Source organism: Trachurus japonicus, chromosome 4 (genome assembly GCF_045865225.1).
Source record: "Trachurus japonicus isolate A0001 chromosome 4, Traja_1.0".
NCBI classification, from domain to species: Eukaryota; Metazoa; Chordata; class Actinopteri; order Carangiformes; family Carangidae; genus Trachurus; species Trachurus japonicus.
In genome coordinates, this window is record NC_140910.1 from 24,196,792 (window position 1) to 24,217,495 (window position 20,704).

Consider the following 20,704-nt stretch of genomic DNA (forward strand, 5'->3'; position numbering starts at 1 on the left):
TGCATTTCTGAGAAAATAATACTAGGGTGAAAATGAAAAACAAACAAAAAAAAGTTGGTTCACTTTCTACTGCCAAGTTTCACATAGTTTCATAAAAAATAAATGTGGTTTACAGGAAACTCTCAGCGCGTGCCACCTTGTTTTCTCTCTACTACACATGCACCTGTGTCAGTGAATGTAAACATAGACCACGAGTTTGTGTTCAGTGATGAGAGCCTGAATCAGCGGCCGTAGACTGTTTAAGTGCTATAATCTTTTGATCTGAGCAACAGTTTTTAAGGCTTTACAGGGAAACCAGAGCAGAGTCTAAATCACTGCTGCAGGATCCATCTGCTCTATTCTGGCTGCACTTCTTGTTCTCTGTGGCTAATCTCAATTTAGTGCAGGTTTTTTTCCAGAACCCGCTTGAAAAAAACAGATCTGGCTGGTTTTAAGAAAATTCAAAAAATGTTGTTAAATACTGAATAATACATGGCTAAAGCTTACAGTTAACGGTCAATATTGATTTATCTCTGTTCCCAAATTATTAGTCTATAATTAAGGTGCCATTAATAATATTTTCCACTTGGCAGCGTGCTTGCTTTTTGTGAAACTGCAGGGTTTCTCTCTGTTTGAATAAGGTACATCGAGAAATGGTGCTATGCAAATGAAATTTAATTGAATTCAGTGTGAAAACCATAAAAATGTCAATCACAATCCGCCATTTTATGAAATTTCTGGCAGCCAAAAACTCATTTACACATTTCAGTAAATGACTGGCATTGTGACAACTCAGTCATCTGGAATACGCACATTGAGTTTATGATTGAATTTGTCCTGTAGTATTAATGTAATAATAATAATGAGGGGGAGCAGCTGATCCTGAGGAGTAGGCTCAGTTACACAGCGACAACCACACAACCACCGACTCAGTCTGCCATGATTCACTTCCAAGCTCACTCACGTTTGTTGTGTCTCATCAGTGTCATGTTGATGTTGCTGGTGGAGCTGCCCACACTGTTGTAGGCCTCCACAGTCACAGTCTGGAGCTCCTGGTTCCACTCAAAGCTGTGGGAAGACACTGGCCCAATCAGCTTCGTGGTCACAGTGTCATTCGGGGTCTGGTGCTGGACTATAAATCCATCCACGCAGTAGGCGCGCCTGGATACAGGGAGACTCTGGAGAGCAAAAGCATGTTCTATGATTAGGCCTTAATCAAAATGCCGCTGTTATGCTATTTATAATTATATTACCATCGACAGATCCCATGAAAAGACCAAAACCAAGAATACATTTGTCCGTCTCAGAACATTTAATCCTCCTGAGCTTGTCTGGCGCTTCTCTGTACCAACTTTAAACTAAAAAATAATAATAATAAAACTACACCTGGGGACTTTAATGTTACTCAAACATTTGCAGAGTGCGTTTTTTGTGAAGTAACTTGACTTGCAAATTAGGTGCAGTGGTATTTCCTGCAGCAGGATGGTGCACATCCGACTGACCCACAGTAAACTGTAGTGCCTGTTTTCATACTGCAGCAGTGAAGGGACATGTTGTGCAGGTAGTGACGACAACGGAGCTCTTTGAAACAGGGTATTTGGGTATTTTTTACAGGATCTGTTAATAATAAGAAAATCAGATGAGCAAATCTTCAAACAAGTGTGTTTTTTATGTTTCTGTACCTCAAACAGCAGAGTGACATTAGTTTGGTTTCTGTATGAATCATCTTGAAGAATTCTCCAGAAATTGGGGCCACGCACAGGAACTGTGGAAGAAACCGACAACCACATCACATTGCAGCTCTTACCTCTCCGTCTCTATTAGTGAAGGAGTTAATGGTGCCATCTAACCATTAGAGCTAAACACTGAAGGTCAAATGTGATTTAAAAGGTTGACACGAGGCATCTGTCAAGGTTACTATTATCTTAAAAGGCTGTTGGTATTTAGTGTTTTTCTTTTTCTTTTTTATACCTCTGGTGTTTTGTGGCGTGGAGTAAACAGAGCTGCTCCACTCGCTCCAGTATCCGGTGTTGTTGATGTGCTTGCAGCGCACTTGCACCGCATACACCCAGCACATATCCGGCACATCCACCTCCGCCCAAGTCACCCGCACTGGACTCTGGACCTGAAGACATGACAACGACAAATCACAATTGATAAATAACTGATGTGTGGAGTGCACATCTGCTTCATCTTTTACTGAAGAAAAGAGAAAATTGTTTCCTCATATTTCTTATTATTCTGAGTGAATAAAGGAGGACAGAGGGTACTATTGATAGTAAGTATCCAATTATGAAGACAATATGTAATCGGCGGACAGGAAGAAGGCCTCATGTCAAGTTGATCCCATGTCAAAGCATCTGTGTCGAATGAAATTATTCTTATAGCCCAACAGAGACTGTGGAATTCAAGGTTGATCTAAGTTTGCTCATCATGTTTTCTATTTAGCCAATGATTGCAAACAAATTGATATTTTTATTAATCAGCAAATCCAGCCTAAACTTTCAATCAGAGTCTGTGGTGGAACAACGAAGCTGACCTTCCACTCTGGCTGGCCTCTCAGCATGGACGGCGAGTGGTACCGGAGCTGATACTGCATCCCGTAGATCGGCAGAGATGGACGCTTCCAGGTGACCCTCAGGACCCCACTGCTCAGGCTCACGGCCTCCACATTAGTGGGTGTATGCGGTTTCACTGCAGAGAAGACAACAGAGTTTTAAGTTATATTATTTATCACATACAGTGGTATCCAAAATTATTAGAACAGTTGATTTCGTTAAATTGGCCATTAATCTTCATTATGCTTTATTAACCATATAATAGAGGTAATTGGGTAATTTCCCTTACAAAAAAGCAAGCTAGGCCTATTTCAATGTCAGTGTTACACAATCATGTTCCTTTGCAGAAGAAGCCAAATTATTCACTGAGTGAGTTGGAACATAAACTGGACAGATCTAGATTAAATTCAAAGGAAAAACTTTGGCTTGAGTAGCAGAAGGTATGATGGGAATAACAATCATGTTGAAGTGGAAATGGCGGACATACCAAATATTATGACTCACATCATCTGATTGTGCTCAGAGCAACTGTGTGCATAATTAAAGAACATTATGAAATCATGTTTTGGAAGCAAAAGGTCATATTTTGAAAAGACAGATTATAGAGTAATGAGATAAGTTATTGTTACCTACAAGTTTTGCTCATCATATTTACTTTTTGTGGAGGAACTTTTATCCAACTTTTATCAGCGCCACTCAATACTTTAATTCCCAGGTTTGTTACTTCAATGGTAGAACCTGTCTGTCTTCCTCACCGTGGTCTGTGGCTGACAGGTAGACGGGTTTGCTCCTGATGGGGCCCATTGGGGAGGACATCTCCAGCCACAGCTTGTAGCAGTTCATCCTCAGAGGATGGATGGTGCAGGTTCTTGTCATGGAGTTGACCTTCAGAAAAGGAGGCCCCTCCTCCCCCAGTATCTCACCCGCTCTTTCCCTCTCCTCCATCTCGTAGCACGACATGTCCCCCCACCTGGCATTTAAAAAAAATCTAATGAATTCATCTCATTTTACAGTCTGATCATTTAACTCTGCCACCGGACACTCAGTCACACTGAACCATATGGGATCAGTTCTGTTTTATAGTTAAGAGAACTGGAGTAATGAATTCAGTTCTACACTACAGAAACTCAAAATCTTTCCAAGAATATTTGTCTTATTTCTTGTCAAAATGTCTAATTTCTAGTCAAAACTAATCTCTTTCCACTTAAAACAAGACTCATCACCTAAAAATGTACTTGTTTTGACACCATTTTCACTTGTTTCAAACAAATTTTCACTTGAAATAAGTAGAAAAGTCTGCCGTTTTTTTGTTCTTGTAACAAGAAAGAAAAACTTGCTCCACTAACAGATTTTTCTACTTATTTCAAGTGAAAATAGTCTTGAAATAAGTAAAAAAAAAAAAAATTCTAAAAAAAAGCTACTTTTTTTACATGGTGAGTCTTATTTCAGGTATACAGTAATGAGATTTGTTTTGACTAGAAATTACATTTTGACTAGAAATAAGACAAATATTCTTGGTAAGATATTGAGTTTTTGCAGAGTAGTGTTGCACGAGAGGCCTCAAAGTCAAAGTGTCTTTATTTGTCCCAACAGGGAAAATTGGTTTGCAGCCGGGAAGATCCACACATTCAAACACATACACAAATAGACAACACCAAATAACCTCTTCATGGAAAAAGCTATGAAAAGTATACATAAATCTGTCAGTCACTCATTGTTGTCTGCATTGTAGTGACTTTCTGCTGCTCTGAGATCCCACTGACACTGACCACTTCCCACTTACTTAGAAACGTTGTGGGTGTGCCTGCGGTTTCAACAAATGTGCCGTTGAGTAACTTCCATGTTTTCATCACACTGAGTTCAGCGCGTTGTTTTGAACGGCTACAACTTTAACGATAACGACAGACGGCAAAGACATTCCAGTGCGCTTTTCTGTTTTACCTATACTGAAGTTCGGGTTCAATCCACTGTGTGCTCTCCCAGGTGCAGTCCATGGTATCAATGTCACCGTTGGTCTGACAGTTTATATCGATGGAAGCCCCTGAAAGAAACACACACAAATGCTTACAATTGGGGAAATAAAAAACTCACTTGACCTAAAGATAGCCTCAGCATTGGGATTTTTTTGGTACACATTGTTCCATTGTCGCATGTCGCCACTCTCTTTCCTGTCTTTGTCCACCGCAGCAAAAAAAACGACACAAGTGGAACATGGGTTTTTCTAGAAACTTTAAAACATTAGAAGCAACTTTCATCAGGACAGAAACTCCTCATCCATCAACATAGCAATAGTTTTATCATTCATTATGACTTGCTGATGTTGCAACAAAACTCACCTTCCACATAGATCTGGCTGTAAGGGAGGGCCCAGTATTGGGTGCACTGCAGCAGGTCATACATCCGAGCATCGGAAGGACGCACTGTGATCTGGCTGACCTGGTTTAGGTAAAAGACAAATCGCATCTACTATTTAAAACATGCTGTACTTTCCCCCAAAAAAATACACGAGGGATGTTCATTCATCTTTTTTGGAAATGTTCCCAGAAACACACAAAATCCTGGAAGAGTTTGGGTTAGGTTCTTACCAACTGGTTGACTGGGCGGTACTGGCTGCTATCAAGCTGCTGCTCGAAGTTCAGCACCCAGAGGGCCGCGCTGGCGTTGATGCTGTGGTCGTTGAACACGCAGTACACGGTCACGTTCTCTCCCGGTCGTACGACCACCCTCTCAGGGATGTAGCTCACAGCTGTACATGCAACAAAGAATCATGATTTATTATTGAAGTGAAAGTTTTTGTAACAACCAAAATTTCTCACAAGCTTTGCTGACACTTTGCATTATCATAGCCCTTGTCTTTTTTTTTGTGCTGCAAAGAGCAAAGCAGAACAAACTCCAAAAGCAACAAAGGAGACTAAAACAAAGAGTCTAAAACACTTAAGCAATTCATTTTCATCAACAATTTTAATGTGGACTTTGGCAAAAAAAAAAAAAAAAAACTTTCAAGGATTTTGAAGACGTAGATGTAGCACAAACATCTGTGTGGAACCTGAATCATCGCCCTGAGACGTAAACTGATAATGTTCTTGTCCGTCTAAGTGCCCTTACAGTAAATTATGAATTAGATGTTTTCTTTAAAGCTTGAAAACTTTAGTCACATACTTTGAACTCAGTGATTCATATGCATGCAAATTCACCCACATGTGGTTTCATAACGAGGTTAAATTTCCTTACGTGTCACAGGCACAATACGCACACACTTGCATTTGTAAAAGCAGGTGAACACACACACACATGGCCGAGTCAACACACCGCTGCCAGGATTGGTCATTCAGAGTGAGAACAATTCCCACTCTCATTTTTCAAGTCTCAGTTTCACCATTTAAAAAAACTGCTCATGTTTATCTCCATAAACAGATTCTGTATTTTCATGCTATTGTGTTGAACGGTTTATCACTACAGTAACCATGAGAATCACCTCTAATTAAGAGTCCACTGGCGTTGGCCATACTACGGTGAGTCCTTCATTGATGGCTCAGGCTAATGAGCTTGACTCGTTTTTAATAGTTTAGCAGGGACATAAATCTACCTGAGGGATAATTGAGGTCAGTTATTGAGTTTGCTTCAGGCAGCGATGAATCCCCTGGATCCTGCTGGACCTCTCAGCCATTATGACTGGTTTAAAATATTAGCCTGCCATTTTTGCCTTTTTGACTGCAAAAAGACACGATGATCTAATTTTAGGACCATCAAAAATACTAAATTATCACTTTCATTTATATGACATAAATGTAGCTCTCAGGACAATGTAGAAACGTCTGTGTGAGACGATTTTATCTGTGATTGTATTTTGTGGCTGTAGCTCACTCTTTCATCCCTTACCACAGCGTAGCTCCTGAGTATCTGGTGCTTTCCAGGTGAAAGCACTGTTCATAGTGAGTGAGGGGCAAAAACAGATCGGCCCAAATGTGAATGCCAGTTCTACTTTTCTCTATTGTAGACAAAAGCCGGATGTGAGCAGGTCTTAGGGGATTTTTGTTTCTGCAAACCCTTGCAGCTTGTCCAAAGTGTACAAGTAAAACAAGATTTAAAAAAAAATAAGAACTGCTTCTGTGTTTTTGTATGAGTATATTATTAACAGTTCTTACTGTCAAGGTAGATGTGGTGACTTTCACTCCAGTCGCTCCACAGCGGCGGCTCAACTGGGCCAGAGCAGCGAACCTGGATGGTGTATTTCAGTCTGGGCTTCAGGTCCAGCGACAGTCTGGGCTCTGCAGGTGCAGAAACCACCTGGAAACAGAGGAGACACACACACACAAGGCACACACAACTGACTTAAGGATAGGGCGTGGTTTTCTGAGAAGGATGACTAAATCTAAATCAAACATCAAAACAACACTGGGGTTGCTGCTGGTGTCTCATCTGATGTGACTGTTACCAAAGCACCAGAAACACCTGCAGCCATAATTGGACAGTGTGTAGACAAGCCTGAAGACATGGCGCACTACATAAACAATGTCTTTGTGTGTGCATGTGCATGTGGTGTGTACCAGGTCAGTATTTACCTGCCAGTCCGGATGAGTGGTGCCGGAGGAGTATCGGACCTCGTATCTCAGCCGCCCGGCATCAGTGAAGTCTGGTGGGCTGTCCCAGTGTAAAATCAGTTCCGCCTCAATGGTCTGACTGTGGGAGAGGTTGACTGGAGGACCAGGTTTCACTATGGAGCAGAAACAAACCATCGCATTAAAATCTATACAGTGTGTTCTACAACAAAATCAATATACAACATCGGATTAATTATCTGCAATCATAATGTTACTTTGATCCTCCTCTAATATTACTTTGCACCAACAAATGTCATTGTGTTATATCCTATCTCTGCAATATGTGTAAATAAAAATGAGAGGATTACATTTTCCCTGTGGTTCATTAGATTTGAATCCTCTCTGCAGTCTTAAGCTCTCCCACTAATTCCTACTGTATGTTAGCGCTCGGTGTTTATACCCACACTTGTAATTTACTCATCAAGGGAATATGACATGACAGCACTTTACATCTTAAGGTGGCATCTTGTGTATTTGTGCTTAATAAAGCAAAGATCAATATTCTGCAGGAATTATCAATATCTAATGGACATCTTGAGTGCAGAGTTGATGAAAAATATAGACGGCGTGTAATTCAATTACCTATCAACTTGGAAAATTCACCTCACCTTTTGGTCTCAGCTTGTGCATTAAAATGTCAGGGAGTGAATTATGAATAAAAGCAAGCAGCTATTAATGATTTGTACTGTATATACACCCTATAGTGATCCTAAATTATCTTCTCAGATGGAGCCAGATTTATGTTCATTCTCTTATTTACTGCCCAGCTAACAAAGAGTTCAATCATGACATGTATGCCATGACAAATCTAGCCGGAGATAATTGAGTCTCGTAAAAACCACAGAGAAGCAGACTGGGTGAGGATAGATTACTCAACATTATGAGTAATTGCTCGACAATTTCCTACAGGCACTACTCCACCAACCTTCAGGGGCAAGGAGACATTTTCCCTCTGAAAGGCTCATGTACTGTACACAGGCAAGGTGAAGCCTCGTTGATTACTTTCCAAATACAACAAATCACTCTTCACATCAGGAGCCATCCAAGTTCAGAGCACACAAGGGCAGTTCACTGTTTTTTATGTGTAGGTAACATTAAAAAAAAGACGGGGAAAGAAGGCTCCATTCACACCCTTAGTCCCTGAGTCAGACCTTTTTTTTTTTTTATCTGAATAAGCAGCGTTACGTTTGTTGTCTGTGCATGGATACAGTACAGACAGGCAAACTAATGAAATCAAACTCCAGGCTCCCAATTAATAGAGGCTATAGTCCTAGCTGGAGTGGTCTCTCTCCAGCCGTCCAATCAAAATGAAAGTATTATCGTAAGTGGTGCTTGTTGGTTAAATGGTTAGGGAGCACATCCCATGTTGGCATCTGCCTAAAAGGTGGATCGCTTGTTCAACTCCCGACCAAGCCAATCTTTAGCGCATGTCATTCCCCCAGTCTCTCTACATCATTATCTTATTTATTATTATTATTACTGTATGTCTCCAATGTAACTGAATCCTCTCTCTGAACAGCCCAAACCGCTGTCAACCCGGCAATACTTTCATCAGAGAGTCACCACCACACACTTGGCCTTTGTGTAGTCGTTCATGCACAAAAGTAAAGTAAAGCACCCACACACATGAACAGGAAGAATCAGCAGTTTTGTATTTTGGTTTGGTTGGTTTATCTGTAAATGAGTCGGCACTTTTAGAGTAAACTGTCATGTGAATGTCCTGTACTGTACTTAGTTACATACTGTACTGCGGTGGTTCAACTTCTCTCAGTGTGAAGTAACTGGGAGTTTACACAGTTCTGTGTTTCAAAGGAGCTTCCACAGCACAGAAAACAGAAGCTGCAGATATGACATTCAGCTGCATAATCAATAATGTAAGTGAATGTTAGTTAGTTGCTGACACACTCTTACACACTATTGATAAATGTTTTTAGACATTATTTAGACCGCAACATGACTCATGACTTTCAGTAAAAGTTGCAGTATGTATATTATGTATATTATATATATTATATATTATATTGGTGTATTAACAAGATTTAGTGTTTCATATAAATCTTCATGTGTAAAGTAACTACTAACCAAAGCTGTTCAGAGCTTACAGTACAGGCTGATTTTTACATCAAATCAGTATGAACACTTTAAAGGAGAACGAAGGGATTATCAATGACGCTGTAACCTGGACAGAGGGAAAAAGATGAAACTACAAGGTATGACAGGTTCACTAAAGATGAGAGCTTGAACAAACCAGACCTTGTAAAGTCCTTGTCTAACACTTTGAGCTGTGGACACACACACACAAAAGCACATTCACAGACACACACACTGCCTTGACCATGCTGCTTTCAGCTGTATTCCAGTCACAACAGAACAAAATTCACTCCTTTTATCTGTCTGAAGTCATGTCTTTGAAGCTGAACTCTGGTAAATGTTGGTGTTTAAATATTAAAGAGCTCTTCACATATGGCTGAATTTATTCTCAGGGCGATAATGCCAGTAATTAAATGCCTTAAAAAAAAAAAGAGAGAATGCTTGGAAGTGTATTGCACTGAACTGTAATGCACTCAAAACAGTGTATATTTCTATTGGAAAACACAAGCACACACACCTAATTCCTGTACAATACCAGGATGTGTATTCATTGTCTTAACCTTTCATAGCTTCACATCTCCCAGAGGGGAGATCAGCATAACAATTCTCCTTGAGAGACTTCACAACCCTTCTCTGTACTAGTTGTTTTATACAAAACTTAACAAATACTTTAAAAGCTGTAACTAATGAGTTAATTAAAGAGTACTAACTCATTTATCAATGCTTTCTAAATAACTGGTAAACTGGTTTAGGGCTGCTGAGTCATAATTTTGATAGAACCATCTTACATAATATAAAGAAAAACAACATCAAATATGCATTACAAAGCAGAACCCATTTGACAAACATCATATTATGCTTATTGTCAATAAGTTAATAATGCACAAGCATAATATGATGTTTGTCAAACCACTCCAGGTGAAATAACTTAGAAAGACAGATGACTCAACTCCACCTACCCCTCCTTACCAATTACAAATCTGCCCAGTTGTTAATTACTCTTACATAAGCTTTGAGTTCACTCAGTAAAATTGAGTTTAAAAATGAGCACTTGCTCTTTTTATCCATTTCTTTAATTTCATTGGATCCACTGGTGGCTTTGAATCCGATGAAAACCTAAAAAGTGATTGGACAAACCGTGTCGCTACCATAAACCACTTTCTTACCAGGTCGGGCAGGAACTGTGAGTAGGATGGGCGGAGCTACGGCGCCGGAGACACTGACAGTCGCCAAAGTGACAAAGCTTGTTGCCGTGTCAAGAGGAAGCGAACACATGAAGGAATCCTTTGCTTCACAGACGACTGGGTTATTATCAGACGCAGCTTTCCCAGAGTTCACCTCTGAATTCTCTGCGTGGGGTCTAAAAACAGATAAGAAGATACTTTGGTCACTGTTTGCTTTGTAAATTAAGAACACATGATGAAATATTAACTTATTTTAGCAGACACCAGTCACATTCATTGACTTGGTGGAGCTGGTCCAACTGATTCTGGCGAATAACAATAATTCAATCAATTACTTTCACATTTTCAAAACTGAGAAATTAATCTCAGCATAAATGTGTTAGACTTCATGGAGCTTTTCATATAATTACTTTATCTTCACTGGCATAAAAGTGGAAAGTGGAAACCTGGGCATCTTTATAAACTGATGAAGACTGAGTGATATGATCAAAAGCTAATGAATGGACTGGGCAAACACCCCACAACAGTTTAATTCTGTACCACATGCACATTGTCTGTCTGGCATCTCTTATCGAGTGTGTGTTAGATCAGTGGTGAATTGGTCTCTTTATCCTCACCACAATAAAAGCCTGAAGCCACTATGATATCACACAGCTCCCCCTCTGCTCATCGAATCAAACACACATGTTTAACCTCCCCCCTCTGAGCAGACACAAACACACATACACCCACACGTCAGCTAGTTCACACACTCTGGTGAAGCCAGGGCAGAGTGAAACAATACGAGTGAGCAGCTTCATACTCACAACAGACGCTGTAAGCTGACCACCATCAGACCAGCATCCTCCGTTTGGCCGTGGGATTGGAGATCACAGGTTAATTTCTCCCAGTTTTCATCAACTCTGCACAGTATGTCCAAACAGGAGCCTGATGAGAAATGACAGTGTCAAGTTAGCAGCACATTCAGCACCATCGCCAGATGCCACAGAGCAGTTGAGAGTGACCTCCTAATGAAGGTTTCTGAGAAACAGGCCTGGCCCTTAATTCTGAGAAATATTCTTCAGAGTGAGATACAGTGATGTGGACAGGAGACCGACAGTCTGGCAATTTAATCATGAGGAGAAAAATGAAGGTGAATTCATTCTCAAGTCTTTGCTTTTGGTTCATTGTTCAAATATCTAAACTCATTCAAATTAAGGTTGGTATGACAATCTAATAGATACTTTCATTTGAAATGCTTGAGAAGGAAAAAAAAACTTCAATAATTAAAGTTTAATTGAAAATGTTCTATTCATATTCTTATTTTGATCACAATAATTGTGTCGTGAAAATCTGATGTTGTGACAGTCCTATTTCAAACCCTTAAATTATCATTATACATGTTTGTTTTGTTATATTTGGGGGGCTTTTTCATGCCTTTAGGAGAAGGGGCAACAGACTATATCAAGGAAGAAAGAATGGGAGTCTGACACGCAGTATAATGATCATCTCATTATAAATCTTGTGCTTTTTGAGGCTGAGTCCACATGAGACATGCTCCAACCCCACCACAGCACCCCCCTATAACTATTTTACATAATGTAAGGTGTTTATATATATATTTTTTTATATTTTAACATTTCTACAACAACATTGGTCCAAGCCAGAAGTCGATCAACACTAATCAAGTCGTTTTTGTTTTTTTTCCCTCTATTTTGTTGTTTTTGTTTATTTAAATCAGCCTCAGTCCCCTGCAGTCGTTAGCCCACACCTCTGTTGGGCAAAGGGATTTTTCTGAGAGCAACAAGAAGCGTAAATGAAATTGTGTAGGCACGACTAACATGCGCTCGTGAGAAAAATGACGTATCATACCCTGTGGTTATCAAAAGGCCTCATAAGGCAATCAGGACGCACAGTGAGGCCTCAGCTTCTGTTTAATTATCAGTGTGTAGACATTAAGCTGGAAGGTCTCAGCTAATCACCATCGATCTGGACGCGTCTGTCCGCCTCATAGATCGATGCAGCAAAGCAAATCCCCCCTCACCTCCACCATTTCTCAATATTGCCTCAGCTCCATCTTCACCTCCACACTGACAATATCAAGAGACCTTTTTGCAATCATTACTCATCTAAACTGGCCCCAATTTGCTTTTTAAACTTACTGACCGTGTCTTTTCTTCTAAACTGAGACATTTCTTTGAAAAGTGTCTGACATAAAAACAGCTGGTTTGAATTTGTTGTAATAACTGAGAGAAGGAGCAGGGAATCCTCATGAGTGAGATGATGTGAATTGATCACAGCACAAGACTCACGCAGCCGCCCACTCTGACGTGAGTCTGGGAAAGGACACCAGATAAAAAGCCATTAAAGGGTAATGAGCCCATCAGGCTGATCTTTGTGGGGGGTTTCGCTACTGGTGACAAGTGACGCTGCTGTAAGCAAATCATCAGGCTGTGGCAAACAAACCCCGCAGAGGAGCAGGAGCCAAACCATTCAGCCGCCCTGTTTTGCGCACATGGTTTCCTTGTTCCTTGTAAGCAAACACAGTAACGTATAATGTTTCCTCATATACACAGACTGATGTTTGCTCTGTATATTGAGCCAAAAGTTGAACATGGATTTGCACCAAACCATTAGGAGGAACTCTCCTCTGTAGCACCACTAGTGGTGAAAAACGTCTTTAAATTGTAGAAACCACCACTGACAGTGGGCAGCACTGCACGATGAGTTAGCAAAGCCAGTACAGGCCTAAGTGTACTGTTTAGGTAATGAGGCAGAGAGCAGGAGCCTGAGGGCTCAGGTGGTGGATGTGGATGTGGCTGTTTGGCGCCTGACATGCAGGAGGCCAGAGGGTACATCCATCCCACCACTGGTCTGCGGTTTTATTTACCGTTACCAAGGTCTTTCTTGAACGTTACCCAAAGATTTTAGTTCTTCAGTGGTCGTCACAGCTCAACCATAATTTATTTGTCAAAACGATGAACTTCCAGTAAAATCAACCATGTAGTCAAGATGCTGTGTGTAGATGTTGCACAAAGCATGAAAAAGTTTTGAAACCATCATTTATCATCATCAATCAATCATTGCTATATTCCTGTTCTGTTACTTTATACATATATTTTTTTAAAATATTCTGGTCAAGTTATCATGATGCTGTTGACATTGTAATGTTAATATCTTGGCTGACGACAGCACGGAGCAACCTTTGGAGAAAACTCATAGGTTGGAAACACTGATGAATCATCAGCTAAGAGAGATTTTGTGCAGCACTCCACTGTTGAATGAAATCTTACCGGCGGAGGGCTCGTGAGGACGTGATTCAGTTATCGAGCCCCTGTAGCTGCAGCGGGGATACGGTGGGAGGTTTGATTCAGTACGGTTCGTTCCGGGTGCGTGCGTGCCGCCTGCCTCAACAACAAGGTGGGCTGAAGGTGAGTCACAGCACAGCTCATCCTGCCAGGGGAGGTCCACAGCACCTGCCCGGAGAGACGATCCCTCCTCAGGCTCTGAACACTGAACACCTGTTCACAGAGAGGAAAACACATGAACTCAGGTTTGAGAAATGAGCAGAAGAAAACTGATATTTGTGCTGTTTGTATTGTATGTTTATCATGTGTCTGTATCTCAGAGAAAGATAGAAGAGAAACAATGGAGGTACAAAACAACTTTGACCCCAAGAGCTAGTCAGTCATATTGGTCTTCAACTACCACTGGATCTCACATGGTACAGTTAAAGAAAAGGGTGTTTTCATTTTGGCACCTGAAACCAAATGAGATATACACTAGGGAAATCTGCCCACTACAACACAATAACTCGAGGACTCAAGTGTCAACACCGCTGTGAAGCTGTGGCGTCCTGTGTTATCAGGAGATTACATGAACGGACACACTGTTACCATTGTTATTTCTTCACACCCTGAATACTACAGTACTTAAGGAGAAATGTCAAGTCCAAAATGAAATTCCTGCCAATAACTGCAACAGGGATTTCACAGTTTAATGATTTCCAGATTAATTTAAGTAGTTATGTCATGTTATGTCATAACAAATCTCAGAGAACTGTTCTAGAAAGGTTGTGAATGTTCTGTTCTGTGAAGGCGATGTCTCATTGTTTCAATTGTATTTCCATTGTCCAGCAACCAGAATATTATACAACAAAGCTAAACATAATTCATCATTTACCCAAAGCTACAGAATTCATAATGGAAGAAGTACACATAGATTTAGTTTAGGACCGAGAAGCTGCAATCTACACAACTGACAGAAATCTACCTCTACTATGGTATAGATCCTGGATCTAGCGTGTGACTGTATCACTCACATTTTAATTGCTTTTGTTCGTGAGCTGGAAATTTAACACGAAGGTGGCAGCACAGATGTTTCTCTACCCGGGTATGAAAACAAATTAAACCTACAGCTGGGTGTTGAATGCATTTCAGGCACCAGTTAATTTACTATGGCACAATTATAGATAAGAAAACACAGGCACAAATCCTGATATTGTGGGGATGGTTCTTCTAATGATCTTTATATTGTTCTTTGTAGTATTAAAATCATCTTTATTCTTATTTGACATTTTTAATGGAGGGTGGGAGCTAAAAAAATGTCAATAACAATAATTCCAAACAAAACTAACTTTTCATTTTTCACCATTTCTTACGTCTGCAATTGTTTATTAAATTGCATGAAGGAAACACAGGAGACATGCTGCAGCTGAGAGGTCACATCTGTTGAGTAGGAGGAGGAACTCACCATAGGACACCAGGGAAATATGCATCAGGACTGTCAACATCACAGACTGAATCCTGTGGAGAGACACACAGGGCATAAGCAGTGGACAGATGAACAAAGACACAGTCAAGAAGGAAAAAAGAGAAACTACTGTATGCAAAGAGCGAAGACTGAGTAACATAAATGTGGAGTAATAAAAGAAGATAAAGCCAGGACGGGTATCAATGTGGGCAATAGCAACAGATCATGCATAGTGTGTGGGTGTGAAATTATCTGATATCTTTTCAAAAGAACAGGTGTGATGGGAAAGCAGAGGCAGGGCACACGTGTGTCACTGACAACACAGGATCGTGGCTTTGACATAGTGATGAAGAACAGCAGAGGAACTGGTCAAGCAACTTCTGTGGTGACTCATCTCATCATCAGACAAAGGACAATGGTCTGCGGTTCTAATTAACCTCTCTTATCTGATGTCACATTTAAATCACTCTCTTTCTAGAGAAATCTTTTCATCAGGTGCACTGAATTGGATGTTATTTAACAGTGTCATTTGAATAAATGTGGTTACACAAGACAGAACAATGCTTGGTCTCTTTCCTCAGTAAGTCTCGTAATGTGTTTATTGCTTTCTGTTTCATGCAGCTACCTATTTAACTTCTTTGCCCGTGTAGGTGCTTGTTTTCCCTCTTAATTGCACCAAGTGATGTTCAGTGTAAGGACTGTCCACAACACCCAGTCAGTAAATAAATATACGATATCAGCATCTCCCTTCTCCATCTTCAATCAATGTGTAGGCTATACTGTATATCTACATGGCACTCCACTTCTTTCTACATAGTCACAAGGAGCTGCATTAGTTCCTCAAGGGCGTATGCCAACACCTTGATTATGAGTCATTGAGTCACTTGAGTAGAGACAAACTGTGTGTAGGCCAAAGTCAATAATATGCCGTCACACCAGTCGTGTGACTAAGTAAGTTTTTACTTTAAGTTTGAGCAATCTGTCTGTTGCAGTGTATTTGAAGAAATAAGTCCAGAGAATCGAAACATTGCCACTGGTTTTGTTACTATTAACGTTTAACATTTCATGACTGTTTGATGAACTGATTGACTGACTAGACCCCACTGGTGTTTTCATCAGTAGGAGGGGGAAACAGCCCATCATGATCAATCCAGGCATCCGTGCTTTCACCCCCTGTCAATTCAATTCAACAATGTCAGCTCAGTGATGAGAAGTTGACCGCAGCACTTACATTGTAGTGGTCATAGTGTGAGCATGGCCTGGCTGGGCTTTGGCTGGGGTGAATCTCACTGAGGAGAGAGAGAAAGAGAGACAGAGAGGGTTGATCATACATCAAGGATCTGAAGCAGTGCAGCAAGTAAGGTCAACATTCAATCCAACAGGACTGAACCTGACTGTATGTGAATTCAAGAATTATTTTTGGCAAAGGAAGAAACAATTGCAGCAGCATTTAGAAAAAAAACTGCAGAGGGTTTCTCAGACACATTCAATTTGAGAGGTACATCTTCTCACTGACAGGAGCAGCTCCCTCTCTTCTCATAAGACACTCCACAGCTGCTCCTCAAGCATTCACTCATGGGAAGTACTGATTCTGCCATGCACGCAACACAAGGAGGAAACATAAACGCTTAAAATTTTCTCTAGAAGTCAGTCACACATGACAGAATTATTTCGCAACAACCCACATGTCTTTGCTTCTGTATCTGCACCAAGTTACAGCTTGCCTCCCTGACATCAAATGCTCCAATTTGGAAAAAGCTAGGAGACCTTCAACAAGTCATCCAAGCATATATTGACATTGAATGAATGAATGAAACACAGTAATAAAAGAAGAGGAAAAACAATCTAACAACACAGTCTATCTTAATGTTTGTTTTCTCCAATATTTCTTCTCTTTTTAATACATTTCTGCTCTAATTTGTTTGTCATTTAACTTCATTATGAAGCTCTGCTTTGTTTTGGTGCCAAACAAGAGCGGGGAAGGAATAAATGAATACAGCCACAGCATCTATTAATTCATTGATATTCTAGACTAGAGCAAGACAAACAAACAGAGAGAGAGGACACAGTGGAAAACAGCAACACGGGACTGTGTGTCTGCACGTTTGTGCCAGGAATTGTCTGTTCAGCGCGTGTGTAATAAAGTCAATCATTTGCAAATATGTACCAAAATTTGTCAATGTGTCAAAGAATCTTCGTCTGTATAAAACACAACTGACACAAAAGCAGACCAGCACATGAGCATGTTGTATGATCCAAATGAAGTAAAACAAGAGGCAGGTAATCAATAATCATGTATGGGATGTAAAGCAGCACCATCAGTGTGAAGAGCCACATCTGTCACCAACAGGTGGGCAAGACAACGCCTGTAGGCTGGTTCCTGAGGGGTGTAACGACCTGTCATGCATTGAGTCCTCTGTGTTGTGAATTTCAGTTTCCATATTAACAGGAACAGAAACCTGAACTAGTGTAGGTGATTTTAACTAAAAACTCAACACTGCAAAAGTTCATACTTTTGTTAATCTTTAAACGTTCTGAGGTTTGGTGTAAACATTTCACAGTGGACCATTAAAAACAGATGGAACACTGGACCTTGTTTGTTTCGATCATGCTTTTTGTATTTCATGTCCTGAGATATGACAGAAAAGCTTGGAACTTGTTTGCCGCAGTTGCTCAGTTCTGTGAACTAACAATTATAAAGTTTTTGCCTTTTCAATACATGATCAGGAGAAACCAGCATCAGCACAAATGTCAATGTTAGCCTCAGGCTGTGATAAAAAATTCTGCATCCAGTTTCATTTGCAGAGTCCTGAGTGTTTCATGAAACTCTTTCAGCCTCTTTTCAACCTAAACCTGTGCTTTAGTTAGCACTATGGTGATTGTATGTGTGGTTTTATATAATAAAATCACAATTTACTACTAAATAAACATGTTCTGATAAATCTAAAGTTCATATCCATGAATTTAATTGCGTCCCACACTTGGTCCAAAACACTGATTTGAAACGCTGCTTACGACGGTGTTATTTAATCAGATAATAATAGGATCACTGTCACAGTATAAACAGCATCACATCATCTCAGCCAAGTTCACATCATGTCATCAAGTCATCATATTACTATAGAGCCTTTAAAGGGCCAATCAGAGGGGAGAAAGTAAGATTCATGCGACTGTCACCGTCTCACTCACCACAGCACCAGGGTTTGGTGAGGAGTGACTGTAAAACTGAACCACAGTCAGCTGCTGGTTTACCAGCTCCGTTGTAATGTTGCTGATGTATAACCACACGACTCATTTCACGGCAGACTACTCATGTATTTACCCGCTGATGCCTGCTGGTGTTCTGTCTGTCAGCTCCATTCGAGAGCTGTGATGATAAACTGGATGATCAACTGATCTTGTCTCAGTTCCTTACTATAAAGAATCTGCTGCTTCTGTTTTGTTTTTGCGACAGTAAACTCAACAAAGTCAACAATAAATCTGTAGACTTAATGTGAGCTTCGGACGGCTGTGATGCTCATGTTTCACTATTATTTAGAAGGAATGATTAAATGGGTAAGTAATGTAAATTTATGTGGCACTTTTCTCAGACATGAGTCACCAAGTGCTTTGCAGAGCCTTAAAAGGAGTGCATAATCCCAGTGGGTGATGTGTACGATGCAAAAAACATAGAAACAGAAATTGAAATACATAATAAAACAGAGCCGGTGAATTGAGAGTTACTGAAAGTTACTATTTTAATCTAGAATATACACAACTCCACTAGCGCTTATGTCACCTACCACCACTTAATCCAGTTAAACTGTCATGAGTCAGCCCAATGGATGTTCAAGTGAGCAGCCAGGATGTGAGACCATCCACCAAAGTGTGTGAGGACTGAGTGAACTGAGATAAGGGTCAAGAAGAGGACGTGCATCCAAGCTCATAATATCAATGGATGAATCACTAGAAAAATGTGAATGGATGGTCACAAAACTATCAAGGAGATGCAGGTGAGTGAGCATCACTGACATCTGACAGCTGAGATGCTGCAAACTCTGAGCTGCACAAGATAAAAGCGGAAGGACACTGTGCATTGCAACCTCAAAAACTCATTCAAGGATCAGCAGTGGTGGTTCAATTCATCCACGCTCAGCTGCTGCCGTCTGGTGTCGCCTTCCTCGTCGCCTTTTGGAAACAATTGGGCTGGATGCAGACAACCATGTGAAACTATTTTCCACATGCAAGGGAAGCTCTGCCCCTCTGGCTCCATCTCGCCAGCTATTCATCCTGCTCTGACTCACTGCCTCTGACAGTCTGGAGCTGCTGCTGCTGCTGCTGCTGCTGCTTTGCAGGAGAGGCGCGCTGGGGCTTGTCCCCTTCCCTCCATCATCATCATCATCATCATCATGCATGAGCACCAACAGAGACCAACGTATTTCCAACAAGTTTGTGCTTCTATATAGCTAATAAACAAGTGCTGAGAAGTAGTTATACAAAGTGCCAAAATCTTTGAAAAATGTACATAACAATCTTTCTCAAACAGAAATGTTCAACTCAGCAAGATAAAAACTTTTCACAGCCAGATGTTAGGATTCTGCTGCTAGCCTATAACAAGTCTATTCACTTAGCTGACAAATGAAACTCTGAAAGGTCACAGCTCATCTGTGCCGATCATCAGGGATGTTTAAAGAGTGGATAAAGAGCCTGTTCTTACATCGCTCCTCGAGCTCGGCGCTGCCTTTGCGTCCGCGTTGCTCTTTGCTCCGAGTCACAGTTTGAGTCAGGTTGAAGTTTAAATCCTCACTGAAGCGGTCAGAGCGCGCGGTCCATGGCTGAGCCGAGGCTGAGAGCAGCGACACTGCTCAGGGTTTCCTACTGAAGAGCCTTTTCCCCCTCCTCGCTCTCTCTCTCTTTCTCCGTCTCTCTGTCTTAGACTACACACACACGTTCAACCCACACACACGCGCCGCTGCTGCCCTTTCCCTTACGTAGAGCTCCGTCGGGTTGGAGGAGGAGGGGGAGAAGGAGGAGAAGGAGGTGTCGCTGACAGACGCTGAACAGGACATGCCCTCGTGATGCGTTCAGGAACTCCTCCGGAAATCCTACCTCTTGATGATCATAGAACAATGCCACACCAAAACAAAAGCAACCTATCTATCAACACGGCAATACTTCAGGAATACACTAGGCTACATTTACATATTTAGGATGAAAATGTCCACTTTATTTATCAGCCAGCCATATTTGATAGGTTAGCCTACTAGGCCTACTCCAAATTCAGATTTTACACAGGCCAAAATATTTTTTTTCAAAACTTGTGTAATTATGGTTATGTAGCCTAGTGATTGATTTTTATAATTAATAAGCATTTTTCTTTCTATCCACTCAATGGGTATGAAAATCAAGTCTCCATAAAGCTAGCCATTCATTTAAGGTTTAGACTGCTTTATCCATCCATCCATCCATCCATCTATTAACCTCACCTACTATTTGTTCCTCTGGTTTTTGTTGTGTCTCTAGCTAGCAAACCCCACTATCATCAATCACACTTATGACTAAGTGTGATTCACAAAACCCA

At 40.8% G+C, this 20,704-nt stretch overlaps 1 protein-coding gene across 2 annotated transcripts in view; it reads right to left on the minus strand.

Annotated features, from left to right (window-relative positions):
- Positions 1 to 20,704, minus strand: part of lepr (leptin receptor) — a 45,755-nt gene that overhangs the window by 4,041 nt on the left and 21,010 nt on the right. The window contains exons 1-16 of one of the 2 annotated variants that reach the window (XM_085774862.1): positions 19,841 to 19,986; positions 16,376 to 16,433; positions 15,145 to 15,197; positions 13,686 to 13,913; positions 11,220 to 11,340; positions 10,396 to 10,589; positions 7,100 to 7,251; positions 6,683 to 6,824; positions 5,123 to 5,283; positions 4,874 to 4,973; positions 4,479 to 4,578; positions 3,293 to 3,507; positions 2,519 to 2,673; positions 1,951 to 2,104; positions 1,662 to 1,744; positions 944 to 1,157 (exon numbers count right to left, since the gene is read on the minus strand). In XM_085774862.1, the coding sequence (XP_085630988.1) occupies positions 944 to 1,157; positions 1,662 to 1,744; positions 1,951 to 2,104; positions 2,519 to 2,673; positions 3,293 to 3,507; positions 4,479 to 4,578; positions 4,874 to 4,973; positions 5,123 to 5,283; positions 6,683 to 6,824; positions 7,100 to 7,251; positions 10,396 to 10,589; positions 11,220 to 11,340; positions 13,686 to 13,913; positions 15,145 to 15,197; positions 16,376 to 16,389 (2,086 nt within the window). In that variant the 5' untranslated portion in view covers positions 16,390 to 16,433; positions 19,841 to 19,986. Of the gene's footprint in view, positions 1 to 943; positions 1,158 to 1,661; positions 1,745 to 1,950; positions 2,105 to 2,518; positions 2,674 to 3,292; positions 3,508 to 4,478; positions 4,579 to 4,873; positions 4,974 to 5,122; positions 5,284 to 6,682; positions 6,825 to 7,099; positions 7,252 to 10,395; positions 10,590 to 11,219; positions 11,341 to 13,685; positions 13,914 to 15,144; positions 15,198 to 16,375; positions 16,434 to 19,840; positions 19,987 to 20,704 lie in introns of those variants that run through there. The other variant, XM_085774863.1, reaches the window with a different exon arrangement.